This window comes from Salarias fasciatus, chromosome 12, assembly GCF_902148845.1.
Source record: "Salarias fasciatus chromosome 12, fSalaFa1.1, whole genome shotgun sequence".
NCBI lineage: Eukaryota > Metazoa > Chordata > Actinopteri > Blenniiformes > Blenniidae > Salarias > Salarias fasciatus.
This window is the reverse complement of record NC_043756.1, coordinates 26,568,077-26,592,661: the sequence shown is the minus strand read 5'-3', so window position 1 is coordinate 26,592,661 and position 24,585 is coordinate 26,568,077. Positions and strand designations below refer to the sequence as shown.

At 43.2% G+C, this 24,585-nt stretch overlaps 1 protein-coding gene across 1 annotated transcript in view; it reads left to right on the top strand.

Annotated features, from left to right (window-relative positions):
• zmat4a (zinc finger, matrin-type 4a) overlaps window positions 1-9,707 on the top strand; it is a 147,318-nt gene extending 137,611 nt beyond the window's left edge. Inside the window, 1 exon segment of the mRNA XM_030105329.1 lies at window positions 9,665-9,707. Coding sequence (XP_029961189.1) covers window positions 9,665-9,692 — 28 coding nt within the window. The 3' untranslated portion in view covers window positions 9,693-9,707.
• Window positions 9,708-24,585: the final 14,878 nt, after the last annotated feature.

The window sequence follows — 24,585 nt, the reverse complement described above, 5'->3', positions numbered from 1 at the left end:
CATTCAGACGTATTAACAGCTCAAGTTAAGGCCTCAGTCCCAAAGATAAATCCTGAAACAGACTGAGGTTTTTTTTATTATTATTTTTACCCCTGCAGTGAAACAATAAGCCTGTCACCGTGTCGCCCGGGGCGGTTTGTCATCGGGCTGATGTTCAGCGCACTGAAGTGTCAAACTCCCTGTCAGGGCGTAACACTTATTTTTGTCTGGTTTTGAAGCGCTGCTGTCAGCCGGCGCCGGGAACGGAGCTTCACTCAGTCAAGCTCACAATTATGAAAACATCAAACTCGTCTGATGTTCCTGATTGTTTCTTTTTCCACCCGTCGATTGAAGCAGCAGCTGAAACGGCGTTGTCCTGGATCCCCAGTTCCAGTCGGGGCTTTTGGACCTTTCTACTTTCTCGTGATGTAAATATGTTTTTTCTCCAGCTCCATCCTTCTACGCTCAAGAAGAAGCACCAAAAGGCTTTGAACATAAGATTATAGCAGGGATGCACCGATGACACTTTTTATAGGATGAGTAGAAGTACGAGTGCTTACCTTTAGCAACTTGATGATAATGAGTACTATTACGAGTAGTGTTCATTTTGTTGACCAAAACGATTAGAAAAAATATTAATCAGCAAAACTTTTTCATGAATGAAAACTTAATAGAAAGTTTTTATTTGTTGACTTAAGCGTCAGTTATATTTCGTCACAGTCTCTGTCTTCATGTCTTGACTTTAGATTAATTTTTTTAATAAGTGTTCATCTGTGAAAAAGTTTTATTGATGAATATTTTTCGTCATTGTCAGCAACATTTCCATTGGATAACACGCCTGGCATGCTAACAACATCGTCTTCAGTGTTTCTGCTGTTTCCATTTATTTTTATAACGTGAAAATGTGAACATTTTCTGGGAACATTTTCTTTTTCCTGCTTGAATCGTCGCTGTGTAATGGAGGCCTATTGCCCATAAATGCGGAATCTGAGTGTGTGTGTGTGTTTCTGTCGGCTCAGTGACGGTTTGGTGCTGTCACCTGCCTTCATCCTCATTTAGCTGAATTTGGCTTCATCTTTAAACAGCCCTGAACTGAAAGAAGTGTTATTGAAGGTGGATAAATGGATGGATGGAGGTCGACTCAGCAGTTTTGAGAGAGGATCCTCGATTCATAACAGAAATGATTTCTATATAAAGTGTTGATCACACAGGCCCGGTTTGATGTGTGTCAATTAGTTTTGATGAGTTTTGTAGTTTTTATCTTTCTCAGGGTTGAAAAAGCTGCATTATTGAGCCGAATTGTGCAGAATCCAGGTTTCTTGGTGTTCTGGTGTTTAAAACTCGTTCACAGCAAGAATATCCTGGTTTGGCTTCAGGGTCCTTCTGTTAGCATGTTCTCCTTATGTTCGTTTTGCCCTGTTTTCTGGATACATTTGAGATTAGTTGGCACATCTACAGTTGCTGTAACCTGCCGTGGCCTACAGTCAACTGGAATCGGTGTCGGAGATGGATGGATGGATGAACTAAACAGCAGAGGCCACAGTGGAGCGTTCCTCTGGGTGTCATTGATAGGTGCCTTTAGTACGCTCTCAGGCATGGCAGACAGCATTCGAAGGCTAACTGGGGAAGCAATCAGCCCCTCGGGGCTTTGTCCTTACGGCTGCAAATCACCATCAGTGCCGACGTGATCCTTCCCCACCGAACCCTTGCTTCCATTCCGGCAATTTCAGACAAGTGAAACATGTGCATACAAATTATCGCATCTTCAAAGCATGTAAAGGGAAGCTTTAATCAGTCCTGACACTGGCCCTCATTGCGATTCAGATAACATATATAACTCTGTGTTTGGCAGGAAAGAAGATTCATGTGGTAGCATTTGTTACATCGCTCTACTGCAGTCTCTGCCACCGTGAAGAAGAACACCGCAGCTAAATGGACATGGAAGCAAAATGGCCTCTGGGGTCTTCAGAGGGGAGCATCAGTCAGCCTGCACACTCTGCCCCATTCCACCTCCATCACTATTTGCATTTCAAAGCAGAAAACACTGCAAGAACAAATTAGTTTCCTGTAGAGGCGTGAGCTTCACTTTTTACCTCACTGGATCGATAAGAAGCATGGACCTGTGAAAAATACAGGAGGAAAGAAGGAAGCACGGTCTTTAACTGTCGACTGGGGTGGCTTTGACTCAGCTGGAAGATCAATTATATTTATCCACTGATCCGTCTTCTTTACCAGTTATATCCTGTTCAGGGCAGCAGGGCGCAGCTCGGTGAGGGCAACGAAAACAGCAACGATTTCAAGTGAAAACAATAAACTTTTGTTGCGTTTTGGGTCTCCGTTTATGCGACAATGGTGCTTGGAGTCACTGAAAACACAACTTTCTAAAAATGCTTCCCAAGGTTGAAAAGCTTGGGCTACGTTGTCGAGGAAACAGGAGAAAACCACATTTTCTGGAAATACTTGGGTGCCGTCCGGAATGGGAAACTGTTCTTCTGCACATGATCAGTAAAGGGACAACAGCAGCATTTTCCTCCAGGGTGTCATGACTCCCAGTCCATTTTCTCCTGGACTTGGTAGTTTTAGAGTTTGCAGTCGCCTTATAACAATCTGAATGTCCGTGTGCTCCCATTGTTCCCATTGTTAATGTTAAAGTAAACCTTTTCTGAAATATAAACCCTAAAATGAAGCAGAGTCTGAGGTTTGGAGATTGCTCTTTGAAACTCTGGGAAATGATTCGAAGCACGTGTGCTTCCACACTCAATGGAAGGATAAATATTGAGTGTGTACTTTGCATTGTGTGCTGAAGCAGAAAACAGCCCAGGCTGAGGCACGGGGAATTTCCAGCGCCCAGATTTTTCCAGCTCTTGCTTCCCATGTAATGGCTCTGTGATGTACAGCAGAGCTCCACCAAGGACCCGGGCATTTTTAACACCTTGTGCCCATTACCTGCTCAGTGGAGGGATTTCTCCACAGCGCCTTAATGTGTGTGCGGTGAGCAGAGTGTCGATGACAGCAGCGGCTCCCGGCATGATGAGTTGGGAAGGACAAAAGAGGCAACACCACAGAGGGAGATTGTCATGCTTTTTTATTATTCAGCCTCATTTCCCTCGATCATCAAGCCCTTAATTAATTCCCCTGTGCAGACGGAGATAACTCAGGGACCCAGTTGGCTGCGGAGCAGGCAATTGTCAACCTCCTAGTGGGGCAAGTGCCTGTCAGCTCACCTGCTTTCTTCTTCTCCTCTGGAGCTCTCGCTCTCGTGCTCGCCGCCTCTCTGGGGCCCGCCGGTACAGATGCTGGATAAGATACCCGACCCTCCTTCATTTGACTGCCTGTCATTCACTGGAGGGTGTTCACGTATTCTCTTTGCTTCCTGATTGCATGGGAATAGTTCAGCGCCGCTGAAAAAGCCCAGTTCCTGTGTATGAAACGCGGAAGCAGAAGATCAGAACACACTGTATTAAATGAATTCTGACCTGATAAGAAATGATGTCCTTCATTTGGAAACATCCTGTAGTTCAATTGCAGCCTTTACTAGAGATATCTGGGGGTTTTGGGATTTGGGGTGTCAAATATAAGCAGCTTGCAAGAACCAGCATGCAAGAGTCTCCAATCCAACAAAACCACCAAGCAAATTGTAACAAACATCAAAGAAAACTATGATTTTGGAACTTATTTCTTCAGAGGAGCAACACAGCACAACACTGAGACCTGAGCTAAGATATCAGTGATGCTGCTCGGAAAGCAAGCAAGTGAAGATTAACCTCAAAGCCATGCTGTCAGGGGGAGTTTGTAAAAACATGCAGAATGAAACAGCTGGAGGAGTGTGTTTTTGGACATTTCATGGTATGTCACACCAGAAGGTTTTATCAAAATTGGCTTTATACTGAGACTGCAGCAATTTTCAGGAGTAATTGTTTGGTTTTGTGAAAATACTGACATTTTCTTCACATATACTCTGAGCCACAACAAAGACATTTTTTAAAGTTTAAATTTAAAGGTTGTTATTTCTCTGTTTTACCAGTCTGGCCCATTCCAGATGAAACTGGGCTGAAAGTGTCTCTGAACTAAAATGTGTTTGACACCCCTGGTGGAGGAGTTATGGGTATAAAGAGCACATGTGCCAAATCCTTTCCACAACAAAAGGGAGGAAATCCAGTCTGTATAATTGACTAAAACTTTAAAACCTGAACTCAGCACAATGGTGTGCTCTGAATGGTGACAGGATCGTCTTACTGGATGTAGTTAGCAGGCTCCGCCCATGTCCTCCACCATTCGGTCAACTGAAAACAAAAAACTTTGGTAGCATTTTGGGCATCCGTTTGCGTGATGTACTCATCATTTGCATGAGTCTTTGCAAATTCTTTGAAAACGGCTCACAAAGTGGAACTTTTTGAAAACGCTCGGGTTCCATTGTCATGGAGAAATGGAGACGTGGAGCCGAAAATGACACTTTCTGGAAGCAGTCCATATTCATCTGGGACTTAGTGGTTTTGGCAGTAAAAACAATCAAATCTGGTCATCTGTCCACATGTCCCTGCTCTCCCATCAGTGTATTGTTCTCTGTGAGTGTAGTTTCAGCATAAAAACAAACAACAGCACCAACTCATGGCCTGGCATGATAACTACATCGTCTTCAGCATTTCTGCCGTTTCCATGAACAGACATGATTTTCAGGACATGTAACTTTCTGAAATGAAAACACACACTTCAAAGGTCGTTGTGAAAACGGGGCATAAATTGCCGATAGCTGTAAATGTAAGTTTCTGCGACTGTGTTTCTACCCTGCAGTCAGCTGGATTATCTCTGGACTACACAGGATAACCAGCTACAGAATATCAATGGACAGCAGAGATCCCCAGTAATCCACTCGATGTTCTTTTCCCCATGCAGTCCTGACGGCGAGGAGCTTTTCTAACATGGACCTGTTTCTGTGCTGCATGAAGTGGCTTCAGCGTTAAACCCAGATGACCTCCAGTCATTTATTATCAGGCATAAAGCCTTTCAACTGTGCAGAAATTTCACTCAGGGAGAGTTTTTTTTCTCTTTTTTTTTTATTTGCTACGGTGGATTATGAGATGCAAATCTCTCCCGCAATCCAACGTTGTACAGTAAAATCGTTTCGGACAGGTGACTTCTCCCAACACAGACAATCATAAGCTACAACGCATCCGGAGCGAGCGGAGCTGTTTATCGCGGAGAGGGAATTAACTTCAAAGGGATTTGGAAATGTCCATGTGGAATGTGGGCTCCAGGATGAATTATGCATGAAAAATGCTTCTCTAGAGTAATGTGCTGACACAATTTGTCACACGCCACAGGAATACATAAGTTGAAGAGTAGCCACTTTGGAGGAGTGGAAACAGCCAGGTTGTGTAGTTAATCTGGGCCAGCGGAGGTCGTGAAGCTGTGTAACCTACACCAGCTGCACTTTGAATTACTTATGAAGACTCTTTTTGCCTTAAGAAGATAGCTGGGAGCCTTTTTACGTATGAAGAATTTCACTGGAATATGTGAAAGTGTGACAGTGGAGGGTGCTTGAAGGCTGAGTTTGAGTCCATGTATCATCCTCAAGCTCCTTAGAAAAACTCGAGGAGGATGCACATTTGATGATTTTGATGGAGGGTTAGGAAAACAGCATCAAGGTTTTTTAGTTTTCTCACTTTCACTCCTGAATTCATTTGCACCGAGGAGTCCTTCAAATGTTGCGCGAATCACTGGAGTGATTAATCTGTTCCAAGTGCTCATCAGTAATGTGTGGGACATGATGCCGTGCTGGAGAGGAATTTATCAGACGACAGCTACTTCTACACCGTCATCCACTGCTGATTAATATGGAGAGTCACATCACTCAATGCAGGAGTGTTAAATGTGCCTCTGCACAGTTTTAAGTCAATGCAGCTCAAAGTAAAGCACCTCGCGGGTTCGTTCAGACCCGTTCAGGGACCAGATCATTGTTTAAGAATCCCTCTCCGTTCAAGCAGGTGACTGGTAATCAGGCCAAAACAGCCACCAAAGGGAAAGTTTGTGTAGTTTAGTGGTATGTAGGGAAGCACCAATGTCACTTTCTATCCAACAGCTAGTCTATTGTCTCCACATACAGCAACCAATGCGCCAGGGATTGGACGAAAGATGACGGACCCATAACGCCACGGTTCTCCAAAATAAAAATTCACCCTTGTAGTCCACAACACATATTTATATGGTGACGATGGTCAGCCTCCGGTGCACTCCGAATCCACTCAGATCCAGTGGAAATACAGCTGTTTAACACAACGGGGGTTAATTGCTAGTAGCCATATACATATCACCATATAGCCTGCTGTGTTGCGTAACTTTCTGCTGCGGATCTAATCCGGATCCATAAAGCAACCAGTGTCAAATGGGCCTAACTCAACAGCTCCAAATGTCTCTGCTGACGGCGTTGCTGGTGTTGCACCAACTATCTTTCTCCTCCTACTGATATGTTTACTCACAATTTACTCACAAAAAACTCCCATAAACACCTTTTCCTCCAGCTGCAGCAGCTTGATAACAGTGCAGATGAAGCATCCATCCATCGTCTTTACCACTTTATCAAACTTGGGGTTGCAGGGAGGCAGAGTCGATCACAGCTGATTATCGGAGATGGCACTGTGCATCCTGGACTGGTCAATAGTCCATCACAGGCCAAACGAAGAGAGACAATCACACAGACTCATATCCACACCTACCAGTAATTCACCGTCTGTTTACTAGTGAAAAAAAAAACATTACCGTTGAGTTTTGGGTGTCCGTTTAAATGACAACGTTGCTCTGAACCACTGGAAATGAGGCCGTAGAGTCAGATTCATGTTTCTGGACTCAAAATATAAAATCTGCACACAGAATCTGCTGGTCTCAAACCAGACATGTCATCTTGTTTTACCCACTACATCATTCCACAGTCTGTATATAAAGCATCCGAGTTAAAACAAACATCTGCAAGGCTGCTGCAAGCTTTGCATCAGACTTTCACATTTAAACACAGAAACCACAAAGCTGCAGGAAAACATCATTTACTGTCTAGACTGTGGGCAGGTGCAGGATTCCCACTGTATTTGAAATGCTCCTGCCCCTGGAGTGGAGCGGGGATGAACACGCTGACGGCTGCAGGCTTCACGCTCACGCCCGTGTCTTTATGAGGTTGCCTGGCTCGCCGCAGCCGGCGTTGACCACACAAACAACTATAATGAAGGCGGCATTCTCAGAGGTGGCCGGCCGTCCAGCTGTAGGCCGACTGAGCGCTCACTGCTGTAATGAGATGTTAAATTAAACAAATAGCAGCGGGCTCCCCGGGACCCTCGCGTCTTAACGAGGCTTCGCAGGCGGCATCATATCGAATGAAATGTGACTTAAGTGACGGATGCCTCGGAGGCAAGAAGCGACTCTTTTGAGTGAGATCGTTTCATCCAGGGAGCCGAGAGGAGATTCCACCTAATCCTGAATGCACTGTAATTAAGGCAGGTTTTAACAGAGACATAAAGCTCAGGATTGAGAGAGCATTCATGCATATGAATGATGCCAGAAATGTAAAGCAGTGCATTGTGGCATCGAAGGAATCCGTTACTGGTTTTAAGGAAAAAAAATTATTGCAGCTCTGCTTATTTTGTTGTTTTTCTCTTCTTGAGTCTTTATGTTTGCTTTTTTTTAATCATCAACCAACAAACTCTCCATTACTTCCATGACAATAAGAAAAATATCATTTTTTGTGTCTTTTCATTGTTATCTTAAAGTGCCTTTATGTTTTCTTTCTTTTTTCGGTTTGTGCATTCTTTGAATTACAAATTCATACCTTAATATTTCCAGTTCACTTCTCATCTCATTTACTATCAAATTGGGCTCCACCGATACCACTCCAGGGTCCGATTCTGCAGCAGCACTGATAGGACGTCATGCGTCAGCAACATTGCCCGAAGGCACGCAAGAAAGCAGAAACCATGTCCACAGTTTGGAGATGCTTTAATATTGATGAGAATGGAAAAAAAACTAAACAAACTGTGAATTATGTCAGTGCTCCTCCTTGAAAAAGCATTAATTTGATGCAGTAAAATGGTTTGGTGCAGATAAAGCACCAAACCAGGCCTCGGCTCGGTGTGTAATCTTCACGTCCACCTTCCACTCCGCCATTCATGAATGATTTAAAAGCCCATAAATAACCAGAGCAACATCAGCACTCAGTCAGGTTCTGTTGTTGTTGTTGTTGATTCCAACAAGGGAAAATCACCACAAACTTAATCTCAATTCAAAAACTTTTGGATTGTGAGAGCAGAAAGCGGCTCTGTGTTCCTGTGCACATCATTAATTTATCAGAGTGCATCTTCGAGCTCCCCACTTTTTGTTTATTTACCGTTAGATGTTCTCGTGGGGCAGCGGTTAGCACTCTGTTAGCGTTCCTCTGCGTCTCAGTGTTTCTCTCTGCGCTGTCATGTGTCGGGCCGTTGACTCGTACCCTGGGTTCACCTACCATCAGCGGGAAGTGACTCCAGTTGTAAAAGATGGGTGGTGCAGATGCCACCAAGGCTCCATACATGATGCTTTAAGCTGAAATGTGATATTTTTATTATTTACGTTTGTGACGAGTTTCATATTTGCATGTGGTGCCTGAGCTCCAAGAGCACACAGAAATCCTGTCGTGTCACTCCAAATGCTGTTAGTAATGATGGATCCAGCTTTGCTTTTATAGCTCTTCTTAAATGTTGTAAAGATTGATTTGTTTTTTCAAATACTATTACAGTTTAATACAGACAAATCCTGTCCAATCTGTGGGTTCAGCAGGACTCAGTCGGTGGTCGGGCTCAGACGTCTCGGTCTTAGACCTTACTAAAAGCTCGTCTCTGCTCTTCCAAGACGCCGCCGCTGCTGCAGTAACTCTGTGCTCCTCGTGAGCGTTTCGCCACATTAAGCTTTCAAGTCAAATAATCATGACAGTTTGTTGTTTTGTGCTCAAGGGGTCCACACAGCGGGAGACTCCTCTTCCGGAGTAGACTGTGATTACTCTGCTTGGTTCACCTCAAGACAACATGCAATTCCCCCAACCCCGACGGGAGGAAGCCGCATTGATTATGTGCAGCAAAAACAAAGCAAGGCAAACAATGCAAGCCGTCAGTCTGTCATGTTTCCGCCCCCGGTTGGGCTGTCGCTGTGTATCCCCGCAGGGCGCTGCAGGATTCGTTTCCATCGAGATATTAAACGTTGCAGTGTAAACACCAAACGTTTTAGGAACAATGTCCGGAAACAGCAGGAACTCTGAGAACAGCGTAGACAACATGTTGGGTCATTAGTGGATGCTCTTTTTGGTCAAAATGTCATAATACACACATGCTCAGGGATAATAGGTAGACAGTATTTTATTGTGCAGCACTGTGAATAATACTGAATCAAGACCCTACTGCGATGATACAGTCATTTCTTAGCAACTGATTATGAGTTTGAAAAAAGTACAAACCATTGAAGGACTGCTCTCTCTCTCTCTCTATCTCTCTCTCTATCTCTCTCTCTCTCTCTCTCTCTCTCTCCCTCTCTCTCTCTCAGCAACTGGCATCAAAAGCCAGTTCTTCTCACCAAATCTGTGGACTTATCTGTATTTTTTTTTATTTGGAAGCATCATCATGTGTTTCTCTGACTGTTCTACTGTTTGTTTGGCCTCTCTCTCTCTGTCTTCCAGTCTGAAGAATCAGATATGTGTCCAGTGAGCGTGGGACGCCCAACAAAAACCAACTACTGGATTGATGTCAGACAAGCTGTGGTCAGCTTGCCCTGCTTTCTTCTGCCTCTGCCCTGCTTCGCTCTCCTCCGCATCGTTCTCTCTCTCTCTCTCTCTGTCTCTCTCTTCACTCTGTTCTGGACGGCCTCACACAGAGGAGAATCAGGACTTTTTCTTTGTTTTTGGTTCTTTTATTCCTGCCACTCTCTGACACTGCACCAGCTCTCACCTGTCGGTATGAAGTCCAGCTCGAGCAGCTCCTCCACGTCGCCGGCCGCTCGACCATCGACCTCTGACATTCCACTGCAGCTGTGTTTAGTGTCTCTCTCTCTCTCTCTCTCTCTCTCTCTCTCTCTCTCTCTCTCTCTCTCTCTCTCTTTTCCGATCCACTCACAGTGTGAGATATCACTGAAGTGGGTCTGCAACACGGCAGCCTTTCTGAAAATGCATGGACTAGATTCTACTTTTTAACTCGTAGGTGGAGTTTCCAATTGACTGACCTTGTTTGCTTTCATTTGAGTGGATCGTAGCCGAGTCTGAAAGAGAACGGGCATACATTATGGCTAACATTTATATTCTAGCATTGTGGGCTTCAAATAAGATTAAATTGATGTCTCTGCTCAGAATTTCTGTACGGCACACACAGTGTAACTCAGCTTTTTTTTATTATTTTTATTTTTTTTTGCATATGATCTTACAGTGGACCTAAATCCCCTTGTGGATTAAAAGGGGTTGATGGCAATAATGACACGGTCAGACTTCTCGCTGTATATTGTAATGGGACGACCTTCTATTGACGATACTGAGCAGTAAATCACTTTTCTCTGGGTTGTGTTCTGGTTGTGCTGTGAGAAGACCACCAGAACTGACACACATTCCACCTTTCGGGGAAACCTTGAGTCCAGGACCACTTTCCATTCGCAGTGGTGTTAACCTCGCTCTCACCAGAGTGCATTGGGAACGACGAACACAAGCTGACAGACAATTAATGAAGTTCATGTTATAGCAAATCTAAGCAATTGGCTGTTTCCAGAATTTTCACAGAATTTCTTTACATGGGTCCAATTTAACCGACATAGCCTTCTTTTCAGCATTTCTGCCACTTCTGTGTAATTGGACATTGTTTTCAGAACGTGGCCATGTAAATGCAAAACTTTCCCGACAAAAAAATAAATAAAAAAAGGCTCACTAGATGTCGAGATGCATGGCACAATTTAAACTGAAAATGATCAAGTGTGGAGCTGAAAACGGAAACAGATTCAGTTCAGAATGTGCAAACTCCAACTCTTAACAATCAGTAGGTTTGTCCAAAAACTTTGAGGTTTTTTTTTAAGTAACTTTTGATCTCTAAACTTGACCACAACACTCCAAGCCTACATGGATCACTCTACAGCCTGCAGTTCCTGAAAAGAGTGGTTATGTCGTGGCAGCTAGCTCCAGATTTGAGTTCAATTAGAAAGTCGGAGCAGAATGAAAACATAGCTCCACTCTCTCAAGTTATTGCATCCAAGGTTCAAAGGTTAGAGCTGGTGAGAGCGTTGTTATCATGACAGAACATTCCCAACGCAGCAAAAATTGGATTAAAGGTGAAACAAGCCAACAGATCTGTCTTTTCTTAGTCTGAACCAGGGGTCTCAAACTCGAGGCTCGGGGGCCAGTTCCAGTTCTGATAGCTGATGTAAATAACACACAGTCATGTCATTTGATGTCAAATATATAATCCTTCTATCCATCTTCCATGCTACATAATCCTGTAAGGGGTTGTGGGGTGTTGGAGCCGATCCCAGCTCATTACCGGTGAGGACAGGACACACCTGGACAGGTCTACGGTCAATCACAGGACAGAAACACAGACAACCACACACACTCACATTTACATGCATCCTCTAAAATCTAATTTTCATTTCATAATGTCAGTTTTTGTTTTAAATTTAAATGAATTAAACACAGAGGGAATGAAGTAACAGTGAAGCGCCTGTTGGCGGCGGTGGTTCCCAGTCCAGCCTCAGTTTGAGCCCCCTGCTCTGAACACACAGTACAACTAGTCCATCAGCAAGTAGAAACCAGGATTTCTTTCTTTCCTTTGCAGTTTATGCAGTGTACCACTGTATGTTTTACAGGCTTAGAAACATTTAATTTCAGTATGGTCTTCATCTCAGGGAGGTGCAACTGTTGGCATTTGTGAAAATCAACACTGCTTGTTGAGAGTCGAACATGAATCCATTCCGCCTTGTAGAATGTGTCTGTAGATAAGGTACCAAGGACTAAACGGCAACACTTTCATGAAAATATAATGATAAATAATAAATATTGTGGAGTTTTTAGAGGGCAATTCATATAATTCAGAGCTTATGTAGCATTCTTCTTTCTTACATGTCAAGTAAACAAATGGAAGATGTTGACTTTAAAGCCAGTATTGTATAAATAAGAGCTACGAGGAAAAACTATAAATGAATAATATATATTACTGTTGTGAATCAGATTAAGTTGTTAATGCTATCTGTTTACAGTGTAAGTGATTTCATCTCCTGTCATTTCCAGTGCTATGTCAACTGCAGACCTGTGTTTGATCAAAATGTAGCTTTGACTCGTGCTGTTGAAGCCTTTTCTTTTGCAGAGACCTCTCAGACTTCTTGAAATCACTTGAACACGGAGACGGAGGTGATTGGGGGTTTTTTGTACTGTAAAGGGAAAGATGGGAGAAATAACCACAAAGCATCACAAGGCCGAAACCTGAGGGAACCGTAGCTGGCCGATGTCAGAGCCGCCAGCCAATCGGGCAGACTCCACAACGTGATTTATAGAAAATGTGTTTTCTTTTTGATATTGCAGATAAGACATGCACGTATAATTTGTTAATGCAAGAAGAAGAAGAAAAATGAAAAAGACTCCACTAAGTTGCTTTTGCTCAGCCTGAGTGGTGACATATTGTCCAGACGGGTCGTTTTCCCCTCATCACAGGACGTCCACCTCTCATCCACCCTCTCGTCCCTTTGTGCTCTGGGTTATGTGCTCTATTGTGTCTGAGAAAAGAATAAAAGACACTTGCAACGATAACTGCGCTTCGCCGTTTTGCTGTGGTGTCCTTCCATCGTGCTAATCCTAATGTCTGTGTTCGACAGCCTGGTAAGTTATTTTAATTGCTGTAATTAATGCTGGCGGCGTGCTAATGTAAAGACTGCTGCGGAATAAAGCAATTTAGAGCACCAATGGAGCAGAGCTCTTTAAATCTACAGTTTAAAATCACATTTGCTTTTAAATGTTTGTTCTGTGCTTATTGGTCCTGTTTTTGTGAGCACTTACAGATATATTATTAGGTTTAGGCTGCTCAACATTTTGGCCCTGTTTACACTTGGTTTCCTGTGAAAATGCGTCGATTTTGCGTTCTTGTTTCAGAAAAGTTTCAAGTTTGCGCGGCAACATTTTGTTTAGCATGTTGGGCCACAGGTGGTTTCTGTTGATTGAAGCCACACACACACACACACACACACACACACACACAAACACGTGCATGCAGAGAACAATACATGGACATGTTTACACAGACAGCGAACCGGATGCCTTTACAGACGACTCAACTATAAAACTCCTGCTCTGGACTGTACAACTGGACTCTGTGGAGGCGGCCGTTGTTGTTACTGTCTGTCAACTGAGCATGTGCAGAAGAACTATTGTAGAAGATATTCCTCTTCTTACATCCAGATTATAGAGCATCTTCCTCCTCTAACACCATTTACCCTGGCCAAGATACCACACACGAGCAGCTTTTCAGGAAAGCAGTTTTTTTTTTTTTCAACATACAGAGTCAGAGCATTTGGAAAAAGTTGCATTTCCTACTGACTGAGCACTGTTGTGTAAATGGAACATCTCAAAATGCTACAAAAGTTTCCTTTTTTATCTTGAAAACATTGTCAAGTAGACGAGGACTGAGAATCTAAACAGTGAAAAACAATGGACTGCAGATGTTTGGTTAAGTTTTTATTTTTCAGTCAATGAGCCAAAAGCCGTTTCAAAACAGAACAACCGAGTGCTTTTGAACCTCAAAGGCCTGACTCGAACCACAATGGTCCAGTATGAGCCGGATAGTGAAGAAACTCCATTCCCTGCTCTTCCTCCTCTAAACTTATCATGTAATCCAGGCTGTGGTTTTAATTCCCGGTGATCTCCATCCTGACAGCCTCACAGCGCCGGAGCTCTTTCATTTCACTGACGCTCCCAAGTGAGGCAACCGCAAAGAGCCTTCACACAGAAAGACATTTCCCCCGTGGAACAGATGCCATCAGTGATGCTCTGCAATTAATGACATTATCAGTTGCTGTGGTCTGTGGTGAAACGGGTCTGTTCAGCTCACAACTCACTCAACACTCTCCTCCTGAAGAAATGCTGAAGTACAGCCAGGAAAATGCATTTTAATTGGTTTATTCAAGCGCTGGCTGGGTGATCATAGCTGGAGGTAAATGTGCCTCACCATGATTCCTCTGCATGTTTTCTGTCATCCACTAACTTGCGTCGTTCTTTTCATGACTTTTTTCTCTGTCTCTGGTGGAATGTTTCAGCCTTGCCGGGCTCGGTGTGTGCTGACCCATGAAGATAGATTATTCTAATTAAGCTATGCAGACAACAGCGGCCCATCAGGAGGCAGGACTCATTAATTCACTCTTTTAGAATTTGAATAATAGAATGTAAATGGGAAAGGGTCCCAAATTGGTTTCTGCATGAGGGGGTGTATAGGAGGGAAAAAAAGAGAAGAAAAAAAGTCAGAGTGTGACTGAAGAGTCTCTTTTGACCTCTAAGGGGTCGTTGAAATTTTCCAAACACGAGAGGCTCGTGCACCATCTGCTAATTTGTCAGTGACACTTCTCTTAAACGGAGTCATTAGTTTAAATGTGAAGGGATCATCAGATTTCAAGCAATTAATCAAGGAAAGTCTTATGACTTTTACTTTTCTGTTTTACTGTTTATAAGTCATTATGTGAGCATGCTTTGGAGACAACAGCACTATATAAAAGGCAGAAAGTAAGAGGGAAGAAATAAATAACTCCCTTTAACAGGACGAATTCTGCACGAACAGACCCGGAGGTGGAGACGTGATGGCCATCTCTGCTCATCCTTCTGGACCGCTGTCGACCACAACATCCTGCTGCTCGACCTCTCCACATCTGTCACTAACCTGGGAGTTAAAATGGACCCTCAGCTCGCCTTTGACACACACATCAAACCCCTCTGCAAAATATCATGCTTTCATCTCAGGAACATTGCTAAACTCCACCCAGCACTCACAGTGGCAGATGCAGAGAAGCTCGTCCTCACCTTCCTCTTCTCCAGGCTGGACCACCGCAGTCCTCATCCAGATCTCTGACTGGAGCCTCCAGAGACTGCAGTAGATCCAGAACAGCAGCGCCAGGATCCTGATGAGGATGAGCAACATTATCACATCACCCACCTAATTATATGTTCTCACTGTTAATTTACACAATGGTGCTCCTGCACTGAAAATGCAACTTTTTGAAACACGCTTTGAAGGTTTAACTTTTTGAAAACACTCTGACTCCGCCTCCACTGAAACACGGGGAAAAACTCAATCTACATAAAACAGGGAAAGACCAACTTTTGTGAAATGCTGCTTCTGTGCAGCCATAGTAAACAGTTGTTCTGCTCAGTAGAGGCACAAACAAGAACAATGTTTTCCTCCAGAGCGTCATGACTCCCAGTCCAGGTTCTGCTGGGCCTGGTAGTTTTAGAGTTGACAGCCACTGTAATAACAATTTAGCTTGGTGTTCTGTCCATACAGATGAACGTGTCCTTCCATTGTTAATGTTTATAGCGTAGTATTGTTCTCTGTGTGTGTTCTGGTTTCATTAAATAAACCAGCAATCCCAAAAACTTCCTCACACTCCGTCTCTCACCCTGTTCTCCTTCTGTCCCTTAACCCCACCCAGAACAGCAGAATGCCTCCACCTCTGAGCCTGGTTCTGTGGAAAGTCTAGATTTACGATGGTAAACATTTGTGTCTCAAGAAAAACTTTGTGAATCAGTTTCGAAGCAAAAGCAGATGATCTAGTGTTTCTATAAAGTATTTTCAGGTAGAAGAAGGTGAGGACGAGGTTTTGTTGCGAGGATATACTTTGATCCCATTACACTCCAACAGCCTAAATTACACTTAATGTGCACATATTCTTTGATCTACTCCAGTGCTCTCCAGAGATGCTGGAATCAGATCAGCTCTAATGTCCTACCTGGGTGTGATAAGAGCGGAGGTGGAGAGTTAGAGCCCTCAGGCTGTAAAAACACTGAGAGTGTGCTGGGGTCGGTGCAGCTCTGTCTCGACCACTGGAGGAAGATGAGGTGGGTTATTTCAAGGACAGCATGGGGATGTTTAGTTTCATCAGAAACAGAGGAGGATATAGAAAAGAAACAATATGGATCTGTGACAAAATCAATCCAGTACGGCTCCCTTCTGTATATTCATCACATTGTATTAAATATGGACAATTTTTTTTTGTTTTTTTTTTTTCTCTCAAGATCCGAGGGCATTACTGGGAGATTTAAGAAGCTTTGCTAAAGCACCATGTGCCAGTGGCACAGTGAGACTATGTGCATGCTTTATATAAGAGCTGTAGCCATACTGATAACAGGACTGGGGATCAGATCCGATGCTGCATGGAGTACATAAAGCGGCACTAAGGAACTTTTCAACCTTAATAAAAAATTTTAATATCTTTTGTGATGATACATTGACTTATAACTAGTTGAATGACCCCTCCGTCATGGGCTGAGGGCGTCAGTATTGCTTTCACTTGGACTAAGCAGCTGTGAGGAGGGTGGTAGGAACCCTGCACACTAAAAAACTCCAAATGTGCGGACTGCTTTACGGCATGCGTCACATCATGATAAAACATTGTTTAGCCACCATTAGATTCATGACCTCGTCGTTATCCGTCCTTCACACAGCCACTGGAAACAAATGTAGGCGAGTTCAGTCCGACAGCATGCCACCGGGAGCAGTATTTTACCACGCCACGCGCTAGTCCTCATGGGAACTGTGGTATTCCTTCAGGCAAAACACTACCGCTTTGGTCCACTGGCGCCACCAAAATCAACGAAAACTGAAAGTTCCTTAGTGTTGCTTTAATCATGAAAAATTCTCAATACAACTCCACAAATAGTATATGACCACAGCTGCAGGCAGATGAGAGAGCACAAATACAGACACCCAACACTTATATACAAGCACAGATCCCAATATTCACACGACACATGCATGCAAAATCATTTAATGCTCTAATTGCTGCATAAGGCTTGTTTTATCTGTACAGCCACTGCAGGCATCACAATAACAGGTGAAACAAGTAGTGCCAGTATTCAGTGAAGAAAAAAAAACATTAAATATCTTTAAAGAAAAGTGACTAAATCACAAGCTTTCTACATTTTGATAGACAATATCTTCAGATGGATATTTTAACATGGGAACTGATTCTCAACACAGTAAAATAGTTATCAAAAGTATTGATACTTTAAATCATTTCGCACATCACTGGTTGGGAATTTAAAAAGATCTTCATCAGAAGATTTAACTTGAAGATCCAGTTCCGACTGTAAGGTCCTGTTTACATGATGACATTTCAAGTGAATCGTTTTTGGTTTCTGAGAAGTTTCTTTTTTAACATGGCAGTGTAGTGTGTCTTTAAGGCCACTAGTTGGAGCTGTTGGTTGTTTTTGTAATGACACCACACACACATGCACATAGAGAACCTAGCTTTGAAAGCCGTTTTCAAAAACACCAGGAAAGTTTTCAGTTTTCCATTGAAACTGCTGACATGTAAACAGACTGTCAGGTCACAGGGGACCCATGTCCAGCCTTCCTGTGTCCTCAGTTCACTCAGCGAAACGCAAAATGAAGCATGTCTCCATTTACCTGATAAATCCAGACTGCAGCCTCATAGCTATTGATCCTGTAATAGGTTTGTGTGCAGATTCTTAGCAGAAGGCTCTAATTCAGGCATCTACGGAGAAAGAATATTTAGCACTTATTGCATCAAACGACTAATGCCTCTTCTTGGAGGAGGAAATGAAATTCTGCACGTGCATACAGAGTGGATGAAAGTTATCACAGAAAGTAATGAGCATGAATCAATTTTTAATGGAACATTCATAAAATATTTTTTGCCTCATAATTTCCTGAGGCCTTCTCCTTAAACTTCCCCCTGAAGCCGTCTGCAGGTTCTGCTCTCATTAACGCCAGTTACATTTTACATATGCAAAGAGGGGGAGAGGAGTGAGGGGAGAGAGGGGCTCGCTGCAGTCGCGTGTGTGTGAGTGGACTGAACATATTTACACAATGTCAGATGCTTTAATGCATGTATACACAGAAAAAATCTTTTAGTCAGGAGAAATAAATGACTTTCACAGCATATTAGAGAAAACAACATAAATATGCAGTGTAAAATAAATAAAATGTCAGTTCTCAGAAGAGACCGATGAGCACATCCTCAAGTCAATCATCCATTCATCTTCATCAACAGTGGTGTGTAATGTAAGAGCCATGGGCCAAAAACTGACCCACAAAAAGGGTCCACCTCACAGTGTCATGACTCCCAGTCCAGATTCTCCTGGTCCTGGTTCCAGTCAGGATTCTCCTGGACTTGGTAGTTTTAGAGTCGATATTCACCATTAAAAACAAACCAACTTGGTGTTCTGTCCATGTGAATGTCCTTGTACTCGTCACTGTTCACAGTGTGAGTGTGTGAGAGGTTTCTCTGGACAACAGAACCAATGTGGTCCAACATCGAAACCATCTTTGCCGTGCAAACCAACATCATGTTCGCAACCAAACAGGAACGACAGTTTTCCATTTTCACTTCGCCCTGTATCATCAGAGCCTCAAGTAACAGCTGAACTTTACTGTCAGAATGAAGTCTCACTTCTGCCAACATCACCATTAAGCAAATAACTGTTGCTTCACATTAGAAAAGTCAGCAGTGTCTTGGGACCCTAATTTTGGAATTGATGTGAGAGGGTCTGCAGATCTGGTAGTTTGGAGTCTGGTTGGCTCTCTCAGTTCTCTCAGCGGTGGCTGAACTCTGGGAAGCACTGATGTGGAATCTAATCTGAGTTTCTGTTAATTGATGGTTTCTGTGGCTGGTAACACTAATGAACTTCTCCCAGTGTTCGTGTCCTGAGGCAGTGCTGGTGAGAGTTGATCACAAAGTGAAACCAGCTGCATTTTCACTCTTTACTGCCTGAAATTATTCTAGCAACACGAGTCCTGACTCCCAATTAAAGAATCATTCTATTAAAGAATTTTCAGCCATAATATATACCTTTGAAGGTGTAATACAACATTTTGATTTCCGGGTGGATCACTTAAATAATTGGTGGGTCTGTTTGTCAATCATTCTGACGAGCTGCTTTCGTAAGGCGGTTCTACGTGCTTGCGCCCAATGAGCTTCTCCCTTTTGCACATGCGCATTCAGAGTGTTTATGTAGCCGGGGAGCTTCTGAGCTAGTACTTACCGATGGCGAGTCTGACATAATGAAACTGTAACTGTTTCGGAAAAAAAAGCTTATTTATGAGCGAGGCGGATCGCAGAAACTGTAAACAGAGCCGTGCACGCCGGAGAAGAGGAGATCGCGCTCGTACACTTCCGCGTTTCCTGGGAGAAGCAGGAGAGCCGGGCGGATGGTCTGGCGCATGCGCGTTGTTCAAAAAGTGAGTAACAGACGTGGGGCTTCGTCTTTTCGAGAAAATCGTGTATTAGACCTTTAAGATAATATGTTATTTATCTATCAATATAGACTAAGTGAGTGTTTTAATGGTAAGTTGTCAGACTGAGTGTTCTGTTTACCAGTGTGTGACAGTGCAGATCACTCAGTCCCTATCTGGCCTTCATCTGGTATCGTATTAGAACTGCTGTCCCTTACTATCTATCAAGGCTATCCATCGATATATGCGAGGTCACTCACTGTGCTTTTGTTTAACCTGTCCCTGGTGTGTGGCTCTGTAGATCACACGTATTACTTTAACTTTATACTAACTTTCTCACTCTGTGTTCTTTTTTTTTTTTTTCTCTCTCAAAGGTCTTTTTATTGGACAGAGCATCAAAGAAAACCTATCATATATAGAGTGGAAAGTGGCATTGTTATGCTTGCTGTATTTATAGTTTAGAAAAAAAACAAAAGAAAAACACACAAAAACAAAAAAACTAAGACAAATTGCAGGCAGCCAGTTATCAAAGGGAGGGAAAAAAGAAAGAAAAAAAAAACTACACATAACATGTTAATTTATAGAAATAATAATTTCGAAATGGGGGCGGGGGTAAGGGGGTCTAAGCTACTCAGAAGTTATAGTTGTAGATCTTTCAAAGTGGTTTAGAAAAGGTTGCCATACTTTATAAAATTTATTTTCAGAGCCACGAACTGTGTATCTAATTTTTTCCAGATCCATGTAAGACATGATGTCTTTAATCCATTGTGAATGTGAAGGGGCCACATCATCCTTCCATTTAAGCAAGATGACTCGCCTGGATAACAAAAGTGAGAACTGTAACATTCCAAGCTTGGAATTGGGCAAGTTAAGGTCCGGAGCCACTCCAAACAGCACAAAAAGGGTCTGGTTTAACCTTATGCTGCAGAGCTAGAGAAACTGTATGAAAGACAGAGTTCCAAAAAAGAACTAATGAAGGACAGGACCAGTACATGTGAAGCAATGTGCCAGGTGCGCTTCCACACTTGCTGCAAGTTGGATCGACCCCTGGATATATGCGTGACAGCCTAACCTTGGACAAATGTATGCGATGTACAATCTTAAACTGAACAAGTGCATGTCGAGCACACATTGAAGTTGTGTGAACGAGACCTAGAATAGATTCCCACAGTTGATCTGTAATGGTAAAATTAAGATCTTGTTCCCATTTAGATTTTATAACGTCAATAGGTGGACAATGGAGATTTGAGATTAAATTGTATAACACTGTTATTACTCCCTTAGAGGTTGGATTGACTGATAAAATTTGATCTAATGGATTGTATGGAGGTTTCTGGGGAAAATTTGTCGTTATAGTTTGAACATAATGTCTGACTTGTAAAAAACGAAAAAACTGTGTAGAGGCAAAACCAAATTTGTCAGACAGCTCGGAAAAACTTGCAAATTGTCCATTCAAGTATAGATCAGCAAAACATTTCAAACCGCTCCTGTGCCATGCATAAAAAGCATTATCTGTTATTGAGGGAGCAAAAAGGTGATTTGCAGCAAGTGGACTCTGAAATGAGAAAGACTGCAGACCGAAATTTTTCCTGAATTGACACCATATTCTTAGAGAATGGCAGATTACTTGGCTTTTAGTTGTACAAGAGGAGGTAAGAGGAAGTGAAGAACCTAAGATTGCAGGTAAGGAGAACTTATTGACTGCTTGGTAGTCCATGGAAACCCAAACAGGGGGATTTGGATCCAAATAGAAATGTTTCCAATACAGCATACCCCTAATGTTTGCCGCCCAATAGTAGTATTGAAAGTTGGGCAAAGCCATGCCTCCTGCTTGCTTAGGTCTTTGAAGAAAGGCTTTCCTCAATTTCGGATGCTTGCCATTCCAAATGAATGAAGAGATCAAAGAGTCAAGTGATTTGAAAAAGGATTTAGGAATCAAAATGGGAAGACATTGAAATAAATAGAACACTCTGTGTTCTTGATGTAGAGAAGGCAGTGAAGTGATATGTTTTCTTGATATTTTCAGCAAAATGATGTGTCATTTAACTCTTGGAACTCTTCGCAGAAGTGGAAAAAGTGGCATGCACTGTACTCTTCTGGTAGTCATAGTTATAGCCAAAGTTTTAAAATATGCCTGTTCTCCACATATCACCAGCAGGAGGTCATTCTCCTTTTTGACAGTCAATTCAGCTGAACAGGGATCTCTAACCCTGATCCTGATAGTTACATTCACTTCCTGACACTTTTAAGAAGTTGTTATGAAGATTTTGTGGTTGTTTTGAGAAAAGTGTGATATTTGAAGGCATGAGATGATGCAGGCGGCAGTAATGCTGTTGGCTGTAAAGCTTCAAGCTCTGAGACTGCAGCTTATATCAGTCTCAACACCATCTGATCGTTTTGTAATAAGAACTGAGTAACTCTTCCACACTTGTGTGAGATTATCAGGAACGTCCACCCTGATCTGACGGTGTCTGATGCAGAAACCAGCCGCCTTCCGGGGACACACAGGTCGATGATGAAACATGCAGAAAGAGATCAACAGGCCGCCTGTGACACTGTGCACGGTTCAACTCTCACATGATGTCTGGAGGGAATTCAGGCTTGTCAAGGTATATCAGTCCACGTGTTATCTGCACTCCGCCGGAGCAGCGACGAGTCACGGAAGAGCATGTCGCATGGACAGAAATGTGCTATTCCACAGAGGGGCGGGGAAATGTTTCGAAGTTGTAAACAGACTTCTAGGCTTTCGCAGTGTGTTTCTGACTGATGACTTCCAAGCAAGTCAAGCTTCAGAGAATACAAGGAAAAAAGCAGGTCTGCACCGGAAAGAACAAATAGCACTTGCTGATAATTGTGTTTTTTTTATCCTACCCACCACATGATAATGTTTGACAATTACTTTTTCTGAGCAAAAAATCATATTTAATAGCAGTCTAGTAGACAGAAGACAAAGCAGGAAGAAATAAACTGCTCTGTGAAGTGTTAAGCAGGGATCTAATGGATCAGATGCTAATATAGACACAAGAAGGAAGAAAAGACTTTATTTCAGCTTCTCAGTGATAAATGCAGCACTGTTATAACCCATTGTGGAAATAATGTGTCTTGTTTCATAAGACTTCAATCATTTAATCCACAAAACAGAACTTATCAGCAGAATAAGCTGATTTACCTTCCTCTAATCACATAAACAGATTTGATTCACATCCCACAAATGCATCCTTCCAAATGTGGCATCATTTAATAGAGAAATAAACAAGCTGTCCAATGTTACATTATTTTTTGCTGAGAAGCATCGTGAAGACAGAGAAACACACATTCCCATCCTTCCTGTGCTCTGTTTATGTGACAGCAGGTCTCCTTTGTTTCTTTTTTCCCTACAGGAGACACAACTGTTTCCCCCTGACACTGTTGTCCCAGGGGCTCCAGGCTGCCAGGACAGCTCAGTGTCGCAGGTGGAGTGTGTGTGTGTGTGTGTGTGTGTGTGTGTGTGTGTGTGTGTGTGTGTGTGTGTGTGTGTGTGTGTGTGTGTTTGTTTGTTTCCATGAGGCAGAGCTGCCAGTCAAGCAGGCGACTGAGCTACATGGTGTGCCACCATGGTGGGCTTGAAGTGAAATCCAGGAGCGTCATGTGCAGCACCTTGACCCCTGACCCGCTCTGCCAGGGACACACGTGGATACACAGACTGGATAAACACAACCCCGTGTCAGGTATCGGATTCGATACTGACGCAGTTCAGTGTGAGATTTGATCAAAAACTGCTGCTTGGTATGAGAAAAAACATGTTCGAAGGATGGATGGACAGCTGGATGGACACGAGGATGGGTTTAATAAAAGCTTCAATCAGTTCACACCAGTTCGATAATCATTAAATATCCATAGAAAAGAAGAAGTGGGATTCCATTTTTCAAAGCAGGAGCTGTGAATCAGATTCTGGCCATTTGTTTCAGTGGTTAAAAGAATTTAGGACATCTTAAGTCAGTTAGAGACTCTTTCTGAGGTATTGCTGCAGCATCTCAGGAGACAGAAGCTAAAATGAAATGCTGGTTTTCTCTGCGTGTGAAGGAGTTCATCACAAACAAAATCAATGTATTGATTTGTTAGAAAAATGCATTCAAGGAAAAAAACCTGCCAGTCAACCTGCCAGCAAACAGGCTTTTCAATGGACGATGAATAGTTTTGTTTTTGTTCAGTCTCCATGGATTCGCCCGTCAGATGGGCTTGTTTGCGATGCTGAGGAGCAGATATAACGCGCCCGGGTCACCAACAGGCAACAAATGCTGCTTATTCATAATTGATGGGCTTAAAGGGCAGCGGGACTGCCTTTCTCCGAGTCGCATTCAACCTCCAGCTCCCCGCAGCTCGGCGGAGCTTCTCTGAATCCCTCCAGATTATTGTAATAACAGAGCCATGGCAACAGGCGGAGCCTGACCTTTAGCTGCGCATGATTCGTTTCCGTCGCTTCTCGTTTTACAAGCCGTTCCTCAGAGATTCATCAGGTGGTTTGTGAGGATTACTGTCATATTTTCTCATAAGGGCAGACAGTGATGCTCGGATCATCATCGATTAGCGCGAATAATCTGGTTTGTTTTCCAGTGAACTGACTCCACTCCTCCGATGCGACCTCCGTCAATGGACGCATGTTCAACAAGTTTAATTACACTCGACTCGGCTGTGTGTTGCATGTACAGCAGCACGCAACTGTCAGCTGCACCCTCAGGGTATGCAAATTCACAGGCCTTCCCATAAGCGAAGACATATATTTTTAATTAGCAATTCACTCTTTTTTTTATTTATTTTGCTGGAAGGCTGCATGATCCAGTGTGTGTGTGTGTGTATGTGTGTGTGAGGACTGTGTTGAGATTTCCTGCTGCTCGTCTGCGTGCGTGGTGCACATCAGGGCGACTTCCGGGGGGGGGGGGGGGGGGGGGGGGGGGGCGGGACTCCCTACTTACTGACTCAATCAAAGATTTATTGCCTGCTCTCATTATGCATATGCCTGTCTCTTCTTGGCACATGTCACTTATTTTCATAGTCACCCAGCATCCCCCCCCCCCCCCCTGCAGCCCCCTCCCCCGGGTGACACCAAGTAAAGTCCGTCTGTAAAAACCACACCTGTGGAAATACAGCAGGGCTCCGTGCATCAGGAAGGCTGCACATCTAGACTTTAACACACCTATTC